The sequence below is a fragment of the Mus caroli genome, chromosome 1 (assembly GCF_900094665.2).
Source record: "Mus caroli chromosome 1, CAROLI_EIJ_v1.1, whole genome shotgun sequence".
Lineage (NCBI taxonomy): Eukaryota > Metazoa > Chordata > Mammalia > Rodentia > Muridae > Mus > Mus caroli.
The window spans coordinates 39,204,645-39,230,217 of record NC_034570.1 but is presented as its reverse complement, the minus strand read 5'-3'; the positions used below and the strand labels follow the sequence as shown (position 1 = coordinate 39,230,217).

General features: G+C 35.7%; 1 protein-coding gene across 4 annotated transcripts in view; it reads right to left on the bottom strand.

The window, feature by feature from the left end:
• Gulp1 (GULP PTB domain containing engulfment adaptor 1) overlaps positions 1 to 25,573 on the bottom strand; it is a 224,472-nt gene that overhangs the window by 30,061 nt on the left and 168,838 nt on the right. For all 4 annotated transcript variants that reach the window (XM_021168770.2, XM_029477707.1, XM_029477699.1 and 1 more), the window contains exons 4-6: positions 23,627 to 23,698; positions 12,780 to 12,878; positions 2,886 to 3,023 (exon numbers count right to left, since the gene is read on the bottom strand). In XM_021168770.2, coding sequence (XP_021024429.1) covers positions 2,886 to 3,023; positions 12,780 to 12,878; positions 23,627 to 23,698 — 309 coding nt within the window. The remainder of the gene's footprint in view (positions 1 to 2,885; positions 3,024 to 12,779; positions 12,879 to 23,626; positions 23,699 to 25,573) is intronic.

Sequence of the window (25,573 nt, the reverse complement as noted above, 5' to 3'; positions counted from 1 at the left end):
TAGATTTTTAAGCATTTTTGTATGCTCCACTAATGTCATTTTAAAAGCAAATGATATTCTCTTGAATTGTTTTGGCACACTTGACTAGTCTCCATCCCTTTTGCATTTGCTTTTCTACTATTTGCTCATAATTCTATTTCTCTCTTCTCATGTTTGATATAATGCATTTAAGATAGATTATCAGAATGATAATTGCTGTCAAAGAATATAGACACTCAGTATATGCTGCCAACTATTCCTTAAGAGCTGTTGCCAAATTTACAAGAACACCTATCCACTGTACTCTTACCAGCCATGTTCCTGGGACAATGATGGTGGTAGCTACCGTTGTCACTGTCATTATTGTCTTTCTACTGGAGTTGGTGCACAGCAATACATACTTAACGAATGTCTCATGGATGCTGAAAAATATTTAATTTATTTACCGGGTACAAAATTTTTGTTTAATGTTTATGGTTCATCAAATTTATTACTCATTTTTGATAACTTTACAGAATACATGTAAGAAGTACTTCATACTCATGTAAAAAATGCCCAGTAAAATAACCCTTCATCTTATGCCGACCAGAAAGTCTTCTTTGTAATAGTGTATTTGCCTATTTCTCTGCATTTCTCAGAGAACTTGGTTGAGAATTTTGAGATTTTTGTTACATGCATAAAGAGTCATTTTTTAATAGAATGTTCCATTCTTTTAATATCTAAAACTTGATTTTATCTCTATTAACACTTTTTGTGTGGACTTCAAGTTTGCCTACTATTAAACATTTCCAAGTCTGACAAAGTATTTGGGGGGAAAAGTGTCCACCCATAGAAGTATGTGTTTTCCTTAAACCATGTTGAAGAGATAAACAGAATAATTATTTCTTTAAGAAGATCATATATCTTCCTTTCCCAGAATTTCAGTGTCCTTGCGCAGCAGCTTACTGAACTACATCATGCTGCTTTGTAAGTCATCCCATTTTGTGAATTACTCAGAAAAGCATGAATATGTTTCTTTTTCGTTTTATCTTTTTTTTTTCCTAAGCAGGCTTTCTCTAGCACTTTCTGCTTCCCTGATACTGTGGAAGTCCTTACTCCTTCTCTAATGTCTTCCTCTGCCACATGTGGTGAAGCCTCCTTGTCAATACCTCAAATGGCAGGGTTTGATCCCTTCATTCTTCCCATTCTTTTCCTAAAGGCAGCTACTGATAGTTAGTTTACCTTCCATATAAATTCAACAATTGAGTTATAATAAAATGCCCTTGAGGTTAAAAAATGTGTATTTTGTACAATGTATTGTAGCTCTATGAGATACACACTTTTGTTTTATGATCATATCACAGATTTAGATAGGTATCAAAGAAAGGATTATATATCAGCACAAAACTATAGCAATGCTAATATTTATTATAAATTTTAACTGTGAAATACTTCAGAGAATCCCAACTAAGTTGATTTCCATGTTCAAGGCAATAAATGAAAGAACATTAAGTTAACTACTTTGATACACACTGAAAAAGAATGGTGTATCTTAAAATAAAATATTTTAAGAATATCAGTTTTAATATTCTCAATCATGCAAACAAAATTATTTGCAAATTAACAATTTGTGAAAGCATAGGAAACTGTAACAATGGTGCATTTGTGCAATGGGATAAATTTTAAAACTAATGTGATTACCATTAGTAATGTGTGAAGTTCCTTCTTGTCTAAAGAATTCTGACTTGAACTGATAAGCATATTTTAGATGTGATGCTCTGTATTCTTTACAAAATTATGAACAGAACTTATGATGTAATGATCTTATGATCTATTGATCTTATGATCTTAAGATCATGGATTCATGGTCACCATGGGAACTTGCTTTTAAAAACTTTAAAATTTAAATGATATAAAAAATAGCTACATGGGGTAAATTTCAGCATTGTATTTCGTATCAGAAAATAAAATTACTGGGCATCTGTTATCTACCTGATGGAAGAAATAGATATGAAATAAAGAAGTATTTATTCTCAAAAAAGACCATGTGGTAAAGACAGGGAAATAAAGTACTTAATCAAGATACTAGTAATTTTCTATTTTTGAGAACAAGGAAAAAATAGAATCTAAATGAGCTGAGTTCTATTTTCATTTTAATCCAACAGTGTTGCTGAGGTTGGATGCTTTTTTACTGACACCATTAATGGCTACAATATGTGCTCCATCTTAGGTTTTATAACAGAACTCAGACTTGGTTATGAATAAAGTTAGCTTATACTTGTAAGCAAGACACAATGTGTTCCTTAAGATGTTGGATGATTAAGAAATTGAGACATGACTCAGAATTTCCTAATGTCCTTACTTGCTAAGAACTTCAAATTTTCATTCACAGCACACACACACACACACACATGCACACACACTCAGAAGGGGATATCACTATTTATGTTATATGAAATGTTCTGAATAATAAGCTTCAAACACCAATTTTCAAAGAATTGGAAAATTTTTTAAAAGCTAAATAGCATTTATTCCTTAAATAAAAATACTTGTGTTCACTGAATTCATCGTATTAAAAGCAAGAAACCTCATTTTGCTCACTGTTCCTCTTTGTATCATGCAAATGTTACTCAATAACTTTTAGATTAAAATTTAAAATAAAGTGAATGGTTTTGAGATTAATGCAAACAAATAAAAGTAGCCATGATGCTCTAATAAAAGAAATTTGCATGTAAGTATTTGCTAATGAACAGAAGATTTAGCTTGGATGAATCCTGAAGCCTGTTCTCATGACAGGATGAATCTATTACTGCAGTTAAATGTTTGCAGACCTTATTCATTTCCAAATATTTCGTTAGTGCGGGAAACAAGACAATTCATGGCTTGTAAAAGAGAACAAACCTCCCTAAAACATCTGGCATACTTACACACTTTTCGCTGTCAAATACAAAACACAAATGTTTATTTGACTCAGAATCTTTGCATATGAAAGTGAATATCCTCTTGTCAGTTTTATCATCTGCGCAAAATGATATTCTATGAAGCTGGCAGTTGTGTTGAACCTCCTGTGAACATGAATGAAAATATTGCTTATGGTATTTTCTTTCACATTCTAAAATGTCAGCTGTGTTAATAATATATCTTACAGTTCTGAAAGTACAGTATACATTTGTCAAACCTTGATCTTATCATTGCACATGCCCAAAATTTAAACAAATACAAAAAGGATGTGGAACTCCTGAATCACTGCAATAGCACACACACCAGCACATGTGGGTACAAGAGGATCAGAACTTCACTGTGTTGCTGAGCTACAAAGAATCCTAAAACAATCAATCAAACAAACAAAAACATGTTCTTTAAACCTTAACCATTTACCTAAGGGGATATTGAGCTGCAAAAGATTAAAAGTTGTTTCAAAATTGATAGAAAAAGACCAAATTCTGTCAAATTCTTTGCATTTTATGATTCTGACATTAACAAGCACTGCAGTCTAGAATAGAACCACCTATGCACAAGTACCCTAAGCCCCAGTAACAATCAGACATGGTTTTTCCATTAACTATCAGGTCTTTTTGTTGCATTCACCCCTGAGCCCTTTCTATTTAGCCCTTTCTATTTGCAACTTCGGTAGCATAGGGTTGATAACACAAGTGCCTGGAAATGACTGAATGAGGGCTTCTAATAGGTTTAAAGATAAATAACTAGCCGGGCAATGGTGGCGCACACCTTTAATCCCAGCACTTGGGAGGCAGAGGCAGGCGGATGTCTGAGTTTGAGGACAGCCTGGTCTACAGAGTGAGTTCCAGGAAAGCCAGGGCTATACAGAGAAACCCTGATTCGAAAAAACAAAGACAAAAACAAAACAAAACAAAACCCAAAATAAGTAAATAAATAAATAACCAGACACAGTTGCAGTGCATGTGCAAATAGTGCACACACACACACACACACACACGTGTACATTTATGCATAAACCTACACGGTACTGAATTATGGAACTTAGCATCATCATCACCATTGTCTACTTATTGACATAGTTTTTAGAAACACATTGCAGTTGAGAAATTCTTATGTTTTACTTAATTATGAATTGATGAAAATATACTAAATAATCATTCTGCATTCTATTCTAGAAATTTGCATCCTTTGTTTTAAGGTGCAATATAACACAGAATGTCAGTCAGAAACTCTAGTCACCCACAATATTTAGTGGGTACTATAAAAGATGATAGATGGACGTAATTATACTTTGATCCAAGGCTGACTAGGAGAATTTCCTTCCAGTGTATCAGCTATAAACATTTTCTTGTACTTATTGCATTTGAATCAGAAACCCAAAAAACTGTCATTAAAATTACATTTTTTCACCTATGTGCATACTACATATTTTGAATTAATCAATCAGTCCTTTTTTTTTTTTTTTTTTTTTTTTTTTTTTGAGACATTTTTTCTCTGTGCAGCCCTGCTGTCCTGGAACTCACTCTGTAGACCAGGCTGGCCTCAAACTCAGAGATCCACCTGCCTTTGCCTCCCGAGTGCTGGGATTATTTGCTTGTGTCACCACTGCCCGGCTTAATTGATCAGTCTTATTTCTACGTTGTTCATCAGACTGCAAATGAAAACATAAATGCCATAGGTAATAAATGTTTAGCTCATCTATAACAATGCATTATTCTCGAGATAACAGTTATTTAATGAGCTTCACTATTAAATGAGAATGATACTGTAGGACTAATGTGCTTTGACATTCATGATCTATATACTTCTAGAGGAGAGATGAGTAGTACTAAAGAGAGTACTATATAGACTTTTAAGGCTAGTGAATGCTAATTGTAAAGAATAGTTGGCTTCACTGTGGTATTTCATACACTCATGCAACCTATACCTATCTTAACTGTATCTAGCCCATTGCCCATCTTAAATTCTACTACCTCATTTTTTCTCTCCTCTAAAAGTCTCCCTTCTACTTTCAAATTCTTGGTTTTGTCAATAGACTACTGATGAGGGGCATCTTCTCTTTCTTGCCATTAATGTTTAGATAAAAAATGGCCAAGCATGTCTCAGATTCTTTCCTCTATTTTTCCTGAAAATTTTCACATCGACACATATTTTTGTTTCAATACAAATAGTCAATCGAATATAAGTCCTAAGCCATGCTGGAGTTTCTAAATACTGATAGCTAGTATATATCATTAGTAACTATGCAATCATGTTTATGATATATAAGAAGGAACTATCATTATACAGTTCAGAAAATGACTTATTATTCCTTTTTACTTATAGAGTAAATTACATAAAAACATGAAGATCATATCCTTTCTATAGGTACTGGTGGAATATGGCATATTTTATTCATCTAACAAGTATAGTCACAGAAGGTAATGGTTGCCATCAGTTTGGAATTATCCTATTTGCTTGTGTTGGTGTGATAGTTCATGTTAATTGTCACCTTGACATAACCCCAGAGTCACCCTAGGAAACCAGTCTCTGTGTGTACCAGTAGGGATTATATCGATTACATTAATTGATGTGGGAAGACTCATGTTAGTTGTGGGTTGGAGCATTCCTTGGGCAGGATATTATTCTAGAATGAATAAAGTAGAGTAGGAAGTTGAACGCTAACATGCTTTCATCATTGTCTTCTGCCTGAGGATGTAATATCACCATATGTTTCAAGATCATTCCTGCTGCCTTGCTTTCCCCTCCATTATGGACTGTAACAGGAATTGTGAGCCAAAGCTCTCCTTTACACTGTTTTTGTTATAGTATTTTACCACAGCAACACAAAAATAAATTAAGGCTGTTAGCAAAGTCATATGGTTAATCTGTTCCAATCTCCCTGGCGGCAAATGCATAAATTCCTAGCTGCCTGCCCAAATTCTCTGGATTCTTGAATGAAAGACACACACAAACACACACACACACACACACACACACACACACACACACACACACATACACACGCGAGTGCGCATATATGTACACATGCACTCCCACAGCCTTATATTTAATATGCTTAAATCAGCTCAATGGCTGGGCCACTCTCAAACTTCCATGTTGGTAATGCCTCCCCTCCAATACTTCTGAACTTACTAAATCTATATTTCATCTTTGCTATCCCAGACCCAGTGTTTGCATGTGTGTGTGTGTGTGTGTTTGTGTGCTGGGGCTGCTCTTCCCTGGCTCTTATGCTCTCCTCTGCAGCTCTAAATCCTGCAGCTGAGGAATATAACTTCCTTCTCTTGTGATACCTTTTTTGTTTGTTTTACTTTGATTTTGTTTTAGGTACTGGGGATTGAACGCAGAGTCTCTTGTACCTTAGGTTACTTTTTTGTTGTTTTTTTTGTAATACAGAATTAGTCCACCTTGTGACAAAGTTCATGGATATTAGAACTAATTTTGTGAGATGTGATAGAGAGATTAGGGAATAACAACAACAACATACAGTGAAGAAATACATGTATTTTATAATCCATACCTTTTTATTATAGCTGAAAAAAGATCAATACATATTTCGCTCTGCGCTACCTGTTTACAAACCACACACTCTCCATTTGGAGACAATCAAGAGCAACGAGAAAAACATAGGTGCTAACTCTTACACAGATTGCATTTATTTCAATTTTACCCACTCAAAAGAAAAAGAAACATAGTTTGCATAAAGAAATACCATTTTAGCTTAACAATGTATTTTCAAACTTACCTCTTACATGTATAACTATCTATAAATAAATGTAAGGGCCTCATGTTTATTTGACCTTTTTACATATATTCCAATCTAAATTAAGTGATTTTTATTATCAGATTCATTTATCTCTCTTAGAGTAGTGGTTTCTAAATCCATGTGTTAGAGTTTAATGTAGTAGACATTTCCTCCCTCCTCTCACCTCTTCTCTCGTCTCTCTTCTCTCACTCACACATACTACATGATTCAGAGGCACAAGATGACTCTGGACATCAACCTGTGACAGTGTCCCAGGTACACTGATGTTTAATAGAGCCTGTACTCCCTACTTTGAATGTCTTTTATTTTTTCAATGGAATAAAAAGATGACACTCTCTACATGTACACTCATTCAAGTATGGTAAAATCTTCCTATATGTACATACAGTCAAGTTTTCCTATGTGTGCATATAGTCAAGTCTTTCTGTATATTCATATAGCCAAGTTTTACATGCTCCTACGTAGCACAGATGTGAATGCTAGTTGCTCGAGTGTCAGAATCAATAAAATTAGATTACAAGATGATAACAGGGACTTTAAAATCACAAGATTATTTTTTTTAGATTGGAGAGGAGTATGCATGAATATGCTTTTATCCCAGGAGCTATATAAAACTTACTTTTGAAGAAAGCATACAATAAGTCCTTTGTAAGAATGGCTGTTCAACATATGAGCTAAAGGTCTGGGACAAGGATGAACACTGATATCAATGCTCTGAGTAAAGCTGTCTAGAAGGATCAAAAGTTAACTCACCAATTTTGTTCCACTAAACTCTGTTGTACTGATACTTTACTAATGAAGTTAACTTGTGAAAAGCATCAAGTTTTGATAATAACAGCTTAGGAAAGAGTGACAGACTGACTGGCTGGCAAGGAGGGAGTCCTCAGTGGCAAAAAACAAGGTTATCCAATAACAAGAATAATAACAGGTAAACATCTCCCAGATTCTTGTTCATCCTGCCTTTACTCTATTTTGTTCTATAATAAAAATGATTTTTAAAGTCTATATTGATTTTTTATTGGACAATAATCAACTATTACTATGCTTCCTTTCTCCCCTCTTTCCTTTTACTTTGTTGTTGTTGTTGTTGTTGTAATTCTATTCTCATATTTACAAGTTAAATGAAAAATGTCTCTGCATTCCTAGGTGAAAAATCAAAAGCCAGTGAAGCAGCTCAGCCCAACTAGCAGACACTGCTTACTGCCTTAATAAGGGAGGGCTCACCACAACAAAACTAAAGAACAAGAAAGAGGAAGGAATACAAGATATGATACCGAAACTACTTGTTAGACTCTTTTTGACAAATTTTCAACATTATTCATCTATAGATGATTGTGAAAGGCAGATTGAAATCATGCAGCATACAACTGGTTAGATAAAAAGTTACAATGTACAATGAGTAGTTTCTCATCATGTGCACTCTTCCTCAGTCTTACACATGGACAGATCCAGCACACACGTTAGTAGTGACTGATGACAAAAATGTGTCTTAGCTTTTTATATTTTATACATTTCTAAGGATAAATCATTATTATTCAACTAAGGAGACTAAAGAAATTATTGTACATACACCATTTAATCATATTTGTATTTTCTAAATATTTAAGTGCACAATAATGAAGTATTTAGATCATCATAAAAATTCACTGATAGGAGCTAGGAAGATTGCAAGATACTGGTTAGACTTATAGTGGTGCTCTGAGCTTATTGCTTTCTTGTCCTTTTTGTGCCTGTCATTTGCCTAATGGACTTTTCTCAGCCAAGGCACCTGTTTAGGAAATGAACACTTTCATTACCTTCTCTATAAGCAAAGTACACATATTTCATGGTGCCCTGGAACCCTGCTTCCACTCTCCAATCACTTCTCCTCTTTGATTTTAGCTCTTTGGCAGCAGTTGTACTACAACAGCTATAACTGAACTCTTCAGGTCTTTATTTGTTGCTCAATTGAGGGGGTGAAATAGAAAACCACTATAAGGTGTAATAAAAAGTCTTAAAGTCATGCCTTGAATTTGAAAAGGACATCATTGTTCCATAACACTGAGTCTAGGAAGAGGACCCACAGTTCATTCATGCTAAGATCCCTCAACTATTTATAAATACATTCAAAGATTAGGATTATGGGGCTGGAGATGGATAGTAAAGTTCCTAAGTCACTTAGTGCTCTTCTTGAAGACCCAAATCTGATTTTCAGCCATGGCATGGCAACTCACAAATATCTGAAACTCTAGTTTTGGGATCCAAGGACTTCTTCTGGCCTCTATCAGCACCATATATGCAGGTGGTGCCACAGACACACGTGCAGGCTAAACACCCATTCACATAAAATAAAATAAATTTTAAGCACGCCTTTTAATCCCAGCACTGAGGAGGCAGAGGCAGGTGGATTTCTGAGTTCGAGGCCAGCCTGGTCTACAAAGTGAGTTCCAGGACAGCCAGGGCTATACAGAGAAACCCTGTCTCGAAAATCAAATAAACAAACAAAAACAAAGAAAGAAAGAAAGAAAGAAAGAAAGAAAGAAAGAAAGAAAGAAAGAAAGAAAGAAAGAAAGAAAGAAAGAAAGAAGAAAGAAAGAAATAATTTTAGGCAGTGTGGGGCCTTAGACTTCATTTTTGCAATTTTGTCAAGTAACTGTAATGTAACTATTCCAAGTGCTACACTTACTTCTGTCTGAAGTGCTAACTCCCAGTATGGTAAACTATGATTGTATTGGAAATGTTTAATGAAACATGAAGGAGCTCATGAAGTGGAGGCTGTCTGCTTATTTTATTTCTTACATAACAAATTGCACGCTAGAGTATATACATAGCCTAACAATACGTATAACAAACAGTGCAACTTCAATTCCATATGGCTATGTTCTGTGGGTACCAGCTCATCACAGCATATCCAAATAAAGCATACATCTTGCCATAGCCAATTAGGAAATCTCTTTACCATGTTTACATTTGGCCTTTAAGCCTCATTGTTAACAATGGTGAGTTATTATAAGTACTATATGACTCACGACTTAATTGATTAGAAATATACAATATGATTCTGACCTTTCTACTTTCAAGGGAAATGCTAGGAGTGACAACGATTGACTGGAGAGAATGATAGAGACATGGAGGAAACAAAGGGGTTCTGAGAGAAAATCAACTAAAAGCACAGTGTATAAATATGCCACAAAGAAGCCTGGCAATTGGGAAAATAAGTTAAAATTGAAATGTAGAAATAATGTGTTTAAGTGGAAGAACCCTGCAAATGTAGGTAAAGCTGCTCCCAGAAGGCACATTATTAAATGAAAATGCCTGTATCAGAGATAGGGCACCTCTCTGTGAGTTGCTGGTCAAGGATTCCCTTGAGAACCCCCAAATAATCAGACAATTACCACTGTTGTCTGTTGCCCAGCAGAACTAGATGGTAGGCCCTACGGCTAAAGATGCTTCACTCCCAGGATATGAAAAAAAAAAAAAAATCAACCTGGACACTGTCTGGGAGCTTCAGCCCTACTGATTTGTTCTCATAGTGCCAACAGGTGCTATGCAGGCTGCTAAGGTTAGAATTACCATGCAGTCTTTCTTAGCACAACCTTTGCATGCTGTAGTACCAACTGGACAGGCAGGTACAATTGTACCAAGTCTATATTATGGAGAAAATCAAACATTTTCTGATTGCATTTGAAGTCTGTACAACAGGAGGTAATTCCTTTCTAGTGTTGTAAACCTGGTCAAAGCCCATAGCCATGGAAATCATAAGTCCTAATGAGTAAATTACTGCTGTTGCTTGCTAAATGGACATATGTGTCATTAAATTACCTCCTAAATAGCTGTCTTTTTTCCCATAGATTAGTGCTGTCAGTTTGAGCCATAAAACTTNTTTTTTTTTTTTTTTTTTGCAGTGCAGTGTGAATATTTATATATGACCTGCACAAGATTGATCCTAACCCAAATCTTGTGATCAGTGGAAAGTCTATGGTGAAGGGAGAGATCATATCTTCAGGTGGATAATGAATGATAAAGTGAATATCCCTTCATCCAGTTTCTGTAAGCAATAATAATAACGAGTTTTTGGGAAAAAGAAAGATGGAAATAGAAGGTCTGATTAGGCAAAGGAAGGGGCCAAGAAAAAAAATTGAGTAACTACAACCAAAATACACTGTACACATGTATGACAATGTTATAATGAAACCCTTTATTGTATATAATTAATATGCATTAATATGTAATTATATATAAATATAGATTATTATATATTTATGTGATATATTATTTCTGCATATACCAATTGTTTTATATATCATATAAATATAATTATATAAATATATATTACCATATAATGAATATATCAAACTATTTGTCTTAAGGTTTGCTTTTAATTGGAGATAAGATACAGCTAGTTTGGTTTAAATAAAGGCATTATGTGATCCTAAATTAAATCTTCTTCCCTTCTTAAAAACAAAGAAAGAAAAGCCAGACAGACAAAGAATATGAAGTTCAGTGTACATAGTAAGATATAGCAGCCAACCATCAGAGACAAGGGAGAGGCCACAGAAAAAAATTGCGCTTGCAGATACTTGGATATCTATGCTAGGATTCGAGGCCCACAACTTGGAAGGAAATGAATTGCTATTGTTTTTGTTACCCAGCCTTTGGCATTTTCTTATATCAGTCACAGGAAACATATATGCATCAATTATACCTACAAGGCAGGACATTTTAATACACTGAATAGCTTTTGTCTTCTTTCATACCCAGCAAATCACAGCATATACATCTTTCACATAAAGTGAATAGAAATATCAAGGTTGATAGAAGGAGGGAACTGGACGGAAGAAGGAATTGGGAGGGGAGCGGAGCGGGAACCATATGTAGGGAGAGCAGGGGAGAGAGAAGTGAGATCAACTGGGGGGAGGGCAATCTCTAGCACAAACCAGAGATCTTGGATAGGCAGAGGCCCAAGAGGGTCTATGGGGTCCCTCTAGCTGAGATTCCTAGCAGTGGAGAATATAGATCCTGAAGTGGTCACTTCCTGTAGCCAGGCAGGAAATACCAGTGTGAGGATAAGGGCAACAACACACCCACAAAGCCTTAAGCACAAAATGTGCCCTACCTACAAGATGCGCAAGGTTAAAGACAGAACAAAGGCTGAGGGAATTGCCAACCAATAACTGCCCCAAACTGAGACGATCCCATGGGCAAGAACCAATCCCTGACACTGTTACTGATATTCCATTATGCTTGTAGACAGAAACCTAGCATAACTGTGCTCTGAGAGACTCCACCCAGCAGTCAAAGGAAAGATGCAGAGACTCACACCCAAACATTAGATGGAGCTTCGGGAGTCTTACAAAAGAGTTGGTAAGAAGATTGAGGAACCTGAAGAGGCCAAGGACTCTACAGGAAGACCAACAGAGTCAACTAATCTAGACTCTTGGGGGCTTCAAAAGACTGAATCACCAACCAAAGAGTGAGCACAGGCTGGACCTAGGCCCCTGCACACATATATCAGATGAGGAACTTGGTCCCCCATGCTTGGTCCCCCATGCTTGGTCCCTCATGCAGGCCCCCCAACAATTGGAACAAGAATTGTCCCTGAGCCTGCTGCTTAGCTGCCTGTGGATCCACACTGCTAAATGGACAGCATTGTTTGCCCTCAGTGGGATAGGATGTGTCTAGTCCCAGCAGGTAATGGCAGGGAGGGGTATAATACCCAGAGAGGGGCTTCCCCTACTCAAAAGTAAGGTGGAATAGGGGAAGGACTTGTGTGAGGAGGTACTGGGAGGAGAGGAAGGGCTGATATTGGGTTGTAAAGTGAATAAATAAATAAATAAATAAATAAATTTAATAATAACAAAAGACATCTCTAATTATGGGCGCTACTGCTACTGAATATATTTTATATATGTTATTAGGTGTGGGACACAGGCTGCAGAACAGAACTTCAAGATTCCAAAGGCTGTTCCCTTTCCCCAAATTCCTGAACATATTTAAATAAATCACCAAGAACCAACCATTTTAAGTTAGCAATAAAATTTAAAGTCAGCAAGAACAGATGTAATTGTAACTGGTTCAAGTGTAAGACAACATGACTCTCAAAAACAAGCCTTACCTTTGTTTTGGGTTCGAGAATTTTTACTCCATAAATTGATATTTGCAATTCAACTTTAGGAATCTTCTGGCCTTCAGATTTTTTGATGTGTCTTGCAAACTACAAAAGACAAAGTTCACAAAGTTATAGTTCCATTTCTGTGGTAAACTAACATAAATGTACATTTGGAATTTGTGTCCATAACAGACATTCATTGATTCAGGTACTGCCCATTACAAAGTATTTCATAAAATAGCTTTGCTCAGTAACCTTCTCCACTTGCCATCATAATTTAGATTAATTTTTAGAAACTTGTTTTTCATTTTTCCTTGGGCTTTTGTTCATTAGTTTGGCTTTCTTTCTTCCTTCTTTCCTTTCTCTCTTTCTTTCTCTCTTTCTTTTTCTTTTTCTTTCTCTCTTTCTTTCTCTCTTTCTTTCTTTCTTTCTTTCTTTCTTTCTTTCTTTCTTTCTTTCTTGTGGGTGCTCATATTTTTTTTCTTTTGCTTTTAAAAATTGGATATTTTCTTTATTTACATTTCAAATGTTATCTCCTTTTCCAGTTTCCCCACCCCTCCCCAAAACTGCCTATCTCATCCCTCTTCTCCCTGCTTCTATGATGGTGTTCCTTCACCCACCCACCTACTCATGCCTTCCCGCCCTGGCATTCCCCTACAATGGGGTATCAAGCCTTCACAGGACCAAGGGCCTCTCCATCCACTGATGCCCAACAAGGCCATCCTCTGCTACATATGAGGCTGGAGCCATGGATCCCTTCATGTATACTCTTTGGGTAGTGGTTTAGTCCCTGGGAGTTCCAGAGGAGGAGGGATCTGGTTGATTGATATTGATTTTCTTCCTATGGGGTTGCAAATCCCTTCAGCTCCTTCAGTCCTTTCTCTAATTCCTCCATTGGGGGAACCCATGCTGAGTCCAATGATTGGCTGTGAGCATCTCTGTATTTGTCAGGCTCTGGCAGAGTCTCTCAGGAGACAGTTATATCAGGCTCCTGTCAACAAGCACTTCTTAGCATCCACAATAATGTCTGGGTTTGGTGACTGTATATCGGTGGGATTCCCAAGTGGGGCAGTCTCTAGATGGCCTTTCCTTTAGTCTCTGCTTAACACTTTGTTTCTGTATTTGTTCTCATGAGTATTTTGTTCCCCCCCCCCCATGAAGGACAGAAGCATCTACACTTTGATCTTCTTTCTTGAGCTTCATGTGGTCTGTGAATTGTATCTTAGATATTCCAAGCTTTTAGGCTAATATCAACTTCTCAGTGAGTGCATACCATGTGTGTTCTTTTGTGACTGGGTTACCTCAGTCAGGATGATATTTTCTAGTTCTATCCATTTGCCTAAGAATTTCATGAAGTCATTGCTTTTAATAGCTCTATTATGTAAATGTACCACATTTTCTGTATCCATTCCTTAGTTGAAGGACATCTTGGCTTTTATTTTTAAGACAAGTTCTTCTGCATTCCATGCTAGCCTAGAAACCAGTATATAGCTCCAGGCTAGGCACAAATTTATGACAATCCACTGCCTTAGCCCTCAAATGCTATGATTATAGTTGTGAGGCAAACTGTCTAGCTGAAATTCAATCCTTTTAAAAAAAGAAAATACATAACTTGATATTTTTCATGCATTTTTTGACATGAAATTTAGAAGGCTAAATGCATACCAGCAAGTAAGGAAACCAATAGGTAGAGATTAATTCTGAGATAACTTTATTTTTAAAATGTTCTCAGAATTTGCTGATTCCTTACTGTTGAATGTATAATGTTGCCACAACTCAATACCTACCTAGTTATGTACTGTTGTATCAGGCAAACCAACAAAAATGACATGAACAAACATATGTCTAAATCAAAGCTAAGAGCCTGGGCCGTTTTCACAGGAGTAATTCCAGTAGAAGTAAGATGTGGTCTAGAATTACAGAATAAAGATCCTCCAGGAGGACATAAGGTCTCTCCTACTTTCATAGCTCTATTGTCCTGTCTTTCCACTCGTTTAGAAAACATATATATGCACATTTGTGTTAGGATCTGTATACACTTTAAAAGGAAATTAGATAGGTTCTGCTCTCAGGCAGAGGAAGCCCCTGCCTATGTCTCCCTAACATCACCAGAATTAGGGGAAAAAATTTAAGGATGTCTCTAAACTTTTAACATTAAAATACATACAAATATTTGCTTATGCATACACATACAACATATATATGCTCTTCGAATAAGTTTGTCCAGGGCAATATTTTGTAATCTTTTTTGGTTTAATTGTTGCTTACCTGGGTCGACAGTTTCACCTGGGTCCATTCTGTATGCAACCCCCTCTGACTCCCTGTTTTCTTTTTAAGCTCCTTCCCTCCTGAATCCACAGGTCACTGGGTCCGGTTTCTGTCTGGCAACCCCTCTACACCCCCTGTTTTCTTTCTTTGCTCCTTTCCTCCATATGTCTTTTTAAGAGAAGAAAAAGAAGGAAACTTATAAAGTAGTAGAATTTCTTGCCCCTGTCTCAAGGCTTCTTTAACTCATTTTCAACATACGCAAAGTTTTCTGAACTTGATTCAAATGGATCAGATGTGAGGTCGGGCAAGACTCCAAGGCTCTTGTGTGTCCTATTTTTTTTCTTTTTTCTTTTTTGCATTGTGTAAGTCCCTCTAATTTAGGGCAGATGTGAACATGCATGGTATGGTTGGTCCTGAGGCAGAGTGTTCAAAGTCTTATTTCATGCCTTTGCAGTACCACAGAGAATAATGTAATTAATGTCTACAGGAGTGCCTTGAAGTGTCTGCCTTTGAGTTCTAGCTGGTGCCATTTGTTTTATTCCCATTTGGGTGGCATCATTTTTCAGGCCACTCTTTTCTGCATTCCTATGAACATAAGCTGTTTAGCTATATATTTTTTCTTTTGTCTCTAGAAGGCTTAGAATGAGCACATGACATCCAATGTGTGCCAAATACTTTTCTGTCTTTAAGAAATGTGTTTTGTTTACATGCAACAAAAATTATTTCAGCTCTCCCTCACAGAAAGTGTACTAATGCCCTTTTTAAATCATACTATCCTTTTGCCTTAGCATAATTAAGCAACTTTGAGGTGTATTTTTTTTAATGCTTTACAAAACCATCAGTTGCTCTTCATCTACAGAAGGTCACCTAAGAAAAGCCAACCTGTGCTGATGGCTTTGCTATAGTCTGTTTTCTACAAAAACAAAAACACAGTGGCTTCCAAGGCCTTTTTACCATCTGGAAACAGCAATTCCTGTGACCTCTGACAAGAATTGTGTAACCCTGGATTTTATAAAAACACAGCCAATATTTGCTACAAAACAGCCAGTTTAAACTTATCTGTTTAGGAAGAAAAAAGAATTGAAGAAATGAAGAAAGGAAAGACGGCTGATGTTACACAGAGTGGGTGCAGGAGAGGGGAGGTGGGAGGAGGGCAGAAGGGAGGAAGGCTAGAGAAAGGAGGGTGTTCCAAAAGAGGGAGGACGAGCAGATGAGAGAAAGAATTAAACAGTGTTAAAACAACCTTGAGTTCTCACTCAACCCAAACTCCATGTTGTATCCTTATGTACCAACAGTTAGGAAACTAGATTACAATAAGCAGCCTGGAAGCTATAGTTGCTGCACCCATGCACTCAGGACCTCTTCCTTTTACATCACATTTGCTACATTAAAAAATATTTTCCAGCTCTTGACTCTAGCTGCATATGTATCAAAAGATGGCCTAGTCAGCCATCACTGGAAAGAGAGGTCCATTGGACATGCAAACCTTATATGCCCTAGTACAGGGGAGCGCCAGGGCCAAAAAGTGGGAATGGGTGGGTAAGGGAGTGGGGGGGAGGGTATGGGGGACTTTTGGGATAGCATTGGAAATGTAATTGAGGAAAATACCTAATAAAAAATATTTAAAAAAATGTTTTCCATTTGTGTTTCATATATATCAGGGATTCCCTCAGTCTTGTGACATGATTGCCAAAAATATGTGTTTTTAAAATCTTGCATATACTATTAGATTCACTCAGTTTATATCTTCAATAGTTTGATAATATCTCTGTGCTTTTCTTCCAAAGATCAAACTCATTGCTCAAAAACCTTACTTTCATGCTCCCATATTAACTCTTCTTGATTTTCATACTTGTGGACCTCTTTGTTTCTCTGTCTCTGTCTCTGTCTGTCTCTGTGTCTCTGTCTCTGTCTCTCTCATTTTTTCAAGACAGGGTTTTTTTGTTTGTTTGTTTGTTTTGTTTTTTGTAACTCTGACTATCCTGAAACTCACTCTGCAGACTAAGTAGGCCTTGAACTCAGAGATCTGCCTGCTTCAGCTTTCTGAGCTCAATAAAGGCATAAAACACTGTTGCCTGGATATTCGGAGACTTCTTAACTGTGTTCAGAAATATTTCTAATTCAGGAGTGCTGGGTGACAGTGCACAAAGCGATGCTTACTTCTCCTCAGCTATATTCTTTTTCTTGTTTATTATTTTAATGTAAATACTTGGACAGTCTTATTTGAAAACTTCATCCAATTTTTATTCCAAATTCCTTCCTTGATAGAACTATGAAGATAGAATAATCTATTATTGACACTTCAATGTAATAATTCAATCCAATGAAAAGGTCCTAAAGATGTAAAACATAAACAATCTATACATTAACATAATACAGTATCAAAAACCAGCCATTGTACCCATAAAATCATGAGACAATGAAGTGCTACTTGAAATTATGAAGTCAGTTAAACATATGCCACTGCTACATAGAGCTTGTAATGAAAATTTAAGGACCATTGAATTTTGATGCTATTATTCCACAATTTCCAAATATCTCATAAAGGATGGCTTGAAAAGTGAAATCTAACCCAATATTAATGGAATACATGTTAGCCGGGAAAAATAATTTATTACTTTGACTCTATTACTTGGCAGTGCTATGCATTTTGTGTTTAATGTATATTTTCTTTAATTGAAAATAGATTCTTTTCCTCATACAATATATCCTGATTATAGTTTCTGCTCCCTCTAGTCCCCCCAATTCCTCCCCACCCCCATTCCACTCCCTTTTTGTCTCTCATTAGAAAAGAACAGGCTTAGAATAGATAACAACCAAACATGACAAAATAAAAGATAACAAGATGAAGCAAAAAATTATATCAAAATTGGACATAGCCAACTCAATAGGAGGAAAAGAGTCACAAGAGCAGGCACAAGAGTCAGAGACCCACTCATAGTCAAAGTCAGAGGTCCCGGAGAAATGTCAAGGCAAAATATATAATATATATGTAGAGGACCTGGCATATACCCATGTGGGCCCTCTTCTTGCTGATTCAGTCTCTGTGAGCTCATATGCACCTTAGTTAATTCAGAAGGCCTTTCTCTCCTGTTGTCCTCTATAGCCTCTGGCTATTAAAGGTTTTCTGCCTCCTTTTCTAAGGGATACCCTGAGCTCTGAGGGAAGAAATTTGATGGAGATCTTCAAATTTAGACTCTTTCTGCACCTGTTGGGGGTCTCAGCATCTATTCCCTTCTGCTGCTGGAGGAAGCATCTCTGACGATGACTATATAAGGCACGGATCTATATACCATTAGGAATCAATCATTTTATGGAATTTTTAAAAGAACTGTAGTGTTTGGTTTTACCCTAGGTGTCCAGACTACCTAGTCTCTGGTTCTTGATTACTCCAGCAGCATTAAGTATGGGTTCCTTTTCAATCAGTAAACTTTAAGTCAAGTCAGACATTAGTAGGCTACTCCCACAAGTTCTGTCACCATTGTCCTAGTGTGTTTTACATGTAGGAGATTATAGGTCAAAGGTTTTGTGGCTGGGTTTCTCTCTCAGTAGCTTACAGAGTACCTTCCTGTACAAAAGAGAATATATGGATAGAGAGGCTCCAAGTAGGTACCAGTTTGACATTTCCAAGTTCAATAAGGAGTGTGGGTGTTGTACTCAACAATGCGATTCTGCTGTCCATTTGTAGAGAGCAGCTCCTCTTAGCAATGGCAAACCAAATAGGCTGTTTGGGAATTTCCATGGGAACCCCTTGGCTAACGATTCAATTAAATGCAGCCCACTCTGGCCTGGCTAAAAGAGACAGTCAGCTGTGACTATTACTATTGCTATTGCTATTGCTATTGCTATTGCTATTGCTATTGCTATTGCCATTGCTATTACTATTACTATGACATATCTCCTATTTCTAGGAGTCTTCATTAAGATCACATCTATAGTTTCCAGGAAATTTCTTTCCACTGCAGAAGGTTTCCACACCACTACCCAAACATCCTCCAATTCCAGCTTTTCTACCTATAATCTCTCCCTCTACCCCATGGCCATTCCTTGTCACTTTATTCCCTGCACCTATCTCCACCAGCAGCCTGTCTATTCTATTTCTCCATCCCAGGGAGAACCCTGTTTCACCACTAGACCCCTCCTCTTTGGGTTGGCTATCATTAACTTATTTTATTTTATTTATCATTTATTTAAACATTAATTATTGAATCTATATTTTAATCTAATATTTATTTAATTTTATTTAATGATTCAGTTTAATTTAATTAATTAATAAATACATACCATATTTGCCTTTGAGCGTCAGGAATACCTCATTTCTGTTTTTTTTTTCTAGTTCTATCCATTTGCCTGCAAATTTTATGGTGGTGTTTTTTTAACAGCCGAGTAATACTCCATTGTATGAATGTACCACAATTTTGTTTTGTTGTGTTTTGTTTTGTTTTGAATGTGATTTATGTTGAGGGACATCTAGGTTGTTTCCCGTTTCTACCTATTAGTAATAAAGCAGCAATATCCTTAGATAGTATGAAACATCCTTTGTGCATATAGCATAGCTGGATGGTGAGGCAGATCAGTTCCTAACATTTTGTGGAATTCCCATATTGATTTCCGTATGTACAAGCTTGCACTGCTACCAGTACTGGAAACATAGTCCCCTTCCCCCACAACCTGGATAACGTGAACTGTCATTTGTGTTATTGATCTTGGCGGTTCTGAGAGATGTAGGATGAAATGTCAGAGTTGCAATTAATTTGCAATTCTCTGATAGCTAAGAATATTGAACACTTACTTAAAATTTTCTCAGCCATTTGAGATTCCACTACTGATCATTCTCTGTTTAGATCTATGCCTCATTTTTAATTGGAATATTTGGTTTTTTTGTTTGTTTGTTATCTCTATTAGATGTGGAGTTGTTAAAAATCTTTCTCCATTCTGTAGACTGAACCTTTATCTTACTGATGGTGTCCTTTGTTTTACAGAAGATTTTCAGTTTCAGGAGGTCGCGTTTATTAATTGTGGATCTTAACACCTGAGCTATCAGTTTTTTGTTAATAAAGTCTTCTCTTGTGCTAATGCATTCAAGGCTATTCCCCACTTTCTCTTCTATCAAGTTCCATGTATCAGATTTTATGTTGAGGTATTTAATCCACTTGGACCTGAATTTTGTGCAGTGTAATGAATATAAATCTATTTTCCTTCTTCCACATACAGACACCCAGTTAGAGCAGCATTATTTGCTGAAAGTGATTTCTTTTCTCCCCAGTGTGTAATTCTAGCTTTATTATAAAAACATGGTGTCCATAAGTTTGTGTGTTCATATCTGGTAGTTTAATTAAATTTCATTGATGAATGAGTCTCTTTTCATGACAACAATATGTAGTTTTATTAGTATAGCTGTGCAGTTCAACTTGAAATTAGCAACACAAATACATACAGTAGTTCTTTTATTGTTCAGGATTTTTATTTTTTTTATTTTTAGCCATCCTGGTTTTTTTTTTTTGCTTGTTTCTTTGTTTCTGATTTTCCATATGAAGTAGAGAATTGTCTTTTTCAGGTCTCTAAAGAATTGTCTTGGCATATACAGCAGAGGAGTACTGGGTCTGGGTTTATTCAGAGATGCACCTAACCCTCATGAAGACAGGAGGGTGGGGAGGAGGTATGGGATGTGGAAGAGTCAGAGGGTGGAGGAGGAGAGGAATAAAATCTGGAGTATAAAAATAAATAAATAAATAAATAAATAAATAAATCCCCCAAATATGAAAAAAAAACCTGCAATGAGAAAAAAAAAAGAATTGTGTTGGAATTTTGACAGAGATTTCATTGAATTTGTAGATTGGTTTGGTAAGATGGCCAGTTTTACTATATTAATCTCACTGATCCATGAGCATAGGAGATCTATCTATCTTCTGATGCCTTCTTTAAATTCCTCAAAGACTAAGATTTTATAGTACAGGTCTTTCATTTTCATGGCTAGAGTTACCCCAAGATATTTTATATTATTTGAGGCTATTGTGAAAGGTATTATTTTCCTGACTTGTTCCTCAGTCTGTTTGGCATTTGTACATAGGAGAACTCCTTCTTTTCTTCTTCTTCTTCTTCTTCTTCTTCTTCTTCTTCTTCTTCTTCTTCTTCTTCTTCTTCTTCTTCTTCTTCTTCTTCTTCCCCTTCTTCTTCTTCTTTAATTAATCTCATATGCATCCACTTTGCTGGATACTTTGCTGGTGTTTATCAGCTGTAAGAGTTCTCTGGTGGGATTTTAGGATCACTTATGTATCCTATCATATAATCTGCAAATTATTTGGCACTACTTTGTGTTTCTCCTACTTAGTTGCTAAATAATTTCTAATAATCACGGTTTTGGTATATAACTAAGTTCTAGATAACTGGTCAGTTGAAGAAAAAGTAAAAGAAAAACAGAAATACAGTGCACAGTGTGAAATACAGCGCTGAAGACCCCTTCTGACTAACATGTCTTGTCAGTGTCTTCTAAAGGCTATATATCACACTGAAGCTGCTTTGTGTGTATAAAATGAGCTTCATCCACTAGGGCCTTTCAAACTGGGTCCATAAGACATAGATCCCAATGTTCAGTGTGTATTCATACAGAGACATAACAAATGGTGAACACAAATTGAGTCCTGGTATTTGCCCTGAATGTACTGAACCAGACCCCTTCTGAAAACGAACTTTATTATGATAGCAGTGCTAAGTTCTAGAGTGTCACACTTTTAGATACTTATCACTTTCTTAAATGTCAGATTAAGCATAAGTAAGAAACAGAAAAAGAAATGAATGTTGTTTTAGCAAACAGAATATGGAAACATTTCAATTATTACACTAATCATTACATTAAAGTTTACAAACTTGGAATCCTCTGCAGTCACAGACTAGTCAACATTCAAATCTTTAGAAGCATTTTGCTAAAACTCAAGCAGATGCCATGAGGTACAGAGGTAGGAAAATAGCATTGTCGAAAATTTGTTAAGATTTTCATCACCCTGCATTATGTTTATATTTCGAATTGTTATCAAAAGTCAAAAAAAGCCAATACATTTAAAATGCAAACTTTGAAAGACTTTGAAAGGGGAGTAAATATAAATAGCATTTTTAATTACATGAGAAAAATCTTAGTATAACAGTACAATATATGTACAAACGAGTCAGGAAATATGGGTTTGAGAAAAATAAGCAGAAAATCAAAATGAGGTAATGAACAATTGGTACTTTCTATTTCTAGTGGAGCCACAGCGCCACCATCTGGTCTCATCTATATGACAGCAAAATTAAAATAAGTGTAAATATTGATTGTATCTTCTGACAACAGATACAACATAAGAGAAATATTACAACAAATTTACATAAAAACCATTGTCTTCCTCATGCTCACTAGTAAAATATTCTCTCCTACTATATACATATCCTTTCCTGAGAAACAAAATTTTCAGCCAAAATATTTGTTAAATGAATATTAATTGTGAAAGATATACATTTAATAAAACCTACAGCCCACTAAGTGTACATTAAAACTCTTACTGCTTTACATTATATTCGACAATAAGATTTCAGTTCTAACTATGAAATTATACAGAAATGTCATATAATACATATAAGCCATAGTTTTAAAAGCCATTGAAGTTCGTTTCGGGTATGAGATATGGAATGAAGAATTCCCAAGATATAAAGGAATATTGCCAATATAACTGTTCTTTTAAGATACTTTCTAATTTGAATAAATATTAGGTAAAACACCTAATATTCCCATGGAATAAGTGTATGACCTGGAAATCAAAATTAGAACAAGATTGTGCCTCATCAGTAAATTATGAGAGTAGCCACAGAGAAGAAAAGCTAACTTTGTAAATATAAGTCTGTCGACCTCTGACATCATGAGGATGGTCATTATCTTGAAGGAATTATCCTAGCTGTAAAATCTCAGTGAGGCTGACTGTTGAGAAGTGAGCTATTACATAAGCATGCTTGTGGCAAAAGGGTTTCTCAGGAAACTTGCAGAACATGAGTTTTTGGGGTTGCATACATTTTACTCCATAAATTACTTATGAATATTTGGGGTGTTTATTCAATATTTTCTTCTGCTTTCTTAGTCATACAAGCTCCCCTAAAGCTGCTCATTGGCATGGCCCACTAGGGTATCCTTAATATTCTGCTTTGGAATGAACACTAACTGTGTTTTCAACTGGTAGATATGATATCTTAATTGTTAGAGATTTATATAATGTTCCTACTAGTTGTGATTTAGAGCATGGAGTACATATTGTCCATGACATAGAAAGGGAGATCACTGACTATAAACATTGATTGAGTTCTGCCTTAAAAGTCTTTAGTTACTGTAAGAAATTATACTATAGAAAAATATATTAAGTACAGAAAAATAATTGCATGAATATGTCTATAATTCAAAATGTCTCCCTGAACAGGTGGTATTTATTTAATTTTAATTTAAAGATAATTTAAGTTCTATTTTCATTTAAGGAGTAATTTAAACAGTTATCTATGTTTTAGCTTCTGCCAATCTGTTGATGACACAAGATCATTACAGAGCCGTTTATCTGAAGAGCTCTTACCTTCAGCTTCCTGACAGCATCTCTCACAACTTCTGTTCCCTTTGGCTGCTCCACTTCGGTACTGCCAAGAAACTGAACATGAGCATCCATGAGACACAGACTTTAATAAAGCCATCACTAAACCATCTGGAGCTGATAGTGTGTATGAGAAAGTTAGGCAAAAATTCAAACCCAAATCTTAATGATGGAGAACAATTGTTGCTCAGTTTAGTTTCTATATACTACATGGAAATGCATTGACTATTTGCAATTCTTATTTTTCAAAAGTTATTTTTTTAACATGTCATACCTAGTTTTTTTTATTTGAAGATTCGTACTGGAATTAAAAGTAAAATTATGTCATTGAAATAAATTATTTCAAAGATATAAACTCAGTCTCAACAGTTAAGTATTAGTCAATGCTAACTCTGTACTTGCTAATCATACTGGCTTCATGTTATCAAAACTCCTTTTCTCAAGGCTAAAATACAATCGGACTGATGTGCACTAATGAAAGTTTAAAATCATAGAATATACAAATACATGCTTTGATTAGGTCCTAGTAATATTTCTCAGTTTACAGCAGAGCCAGAACATTTGTACAAATCAGAGCTTCAGAGCTGATTAAAAGGTGCCGATTTAAACTTTAAACCAAGAATGTACCATGTTAGATCATGTATAGGATAAAGGGTTCAAAAAGAAAAGAATTAACAACAAACAGTTTTTTTTTTTAGATCAGAATTAATCCATATAGCAGACTCTTTTTCTCAACTTCTCTGAATATTTCAAAGCCATTGACAGATGCATCACTAATGTCCTATTAGCAAGAAGAATAGGAAAAGAAGAAATTTTATATGCAAACAAAACTTGAGCTAGGAGGGCATAACATGTCGATTCCAGACAGTATCAATAACTGATAATAATTTTATAGAGTAATAGTCATACTTTGACAGAAATGACAGGAATCATAAATATTATATGCAAATATACCCATATGGGAAAAATGTGGACAAACTCCAGAACATTCATAGTAAATCCATAAACATCAATACTCCAAGACTGTTTTAACACCACTTTTGATAGGCTTTACCTTTAAGTAAGCTAATGGTATTGAATGAAAGTACATCTTACTGGAGACCTCGCTACTTACTTCAAATTTTATCTTACATAGTTAAAATATACACTTAGAGCCTATCATCATTCCTTATACCTGCACTCTCTGCACTAGAAAGATTGAGGCAAGGAATCATAGGCCAACCTGGGCTACATAGTGAGTTAAAGACCAGCACAGGCTACAAAGTAGAGCAAGTACATACATACACATACATACATACATACATATACACTCACATACAATACACAAACACATACACATTTATATATGTATATATATATATATACATACAAAATACATGCACACACATATATGTATATATATTCGCACACATATGTATACCCATATATACTTATACAGATATACATATACACAGAGGCACATACATGTTTAAATACATACAAATACATACAGAAAAACTTAATTTTATAACTGAAAAGGGTTTACTTCTTACATTTCCTCTTACTTTTCAAATTTCAAAAGCTGTAATGCCTAAATTAAATACACGCTACTTATGTGCATCCCGTGTTCTTTATAAAGTATTGGTGAAACTCAAACAAAATGTAAGGTACTAGACTGAGCTCTAGACTTAGACTGTGGCTATATTAGGAAATTCATCAGCCTAGGTCTTTATCTGACATTTCTATAAAAGAATATTAACATTGTTTTTCACTCATTGCAAAATCATCTTTTTTTTTTAATTTTTAAAATTTTTATTACATATTTTCCTCAATTACATTTCCAATGCTATCCCAAAAGTCCCCCATAGAGCCCCCCACTTCCCTACCCACCCATTCCCATTCTTTTGGCCCTGGCATTCCCCTATATTGGGGCATATAAAGTTTGCATGTCCA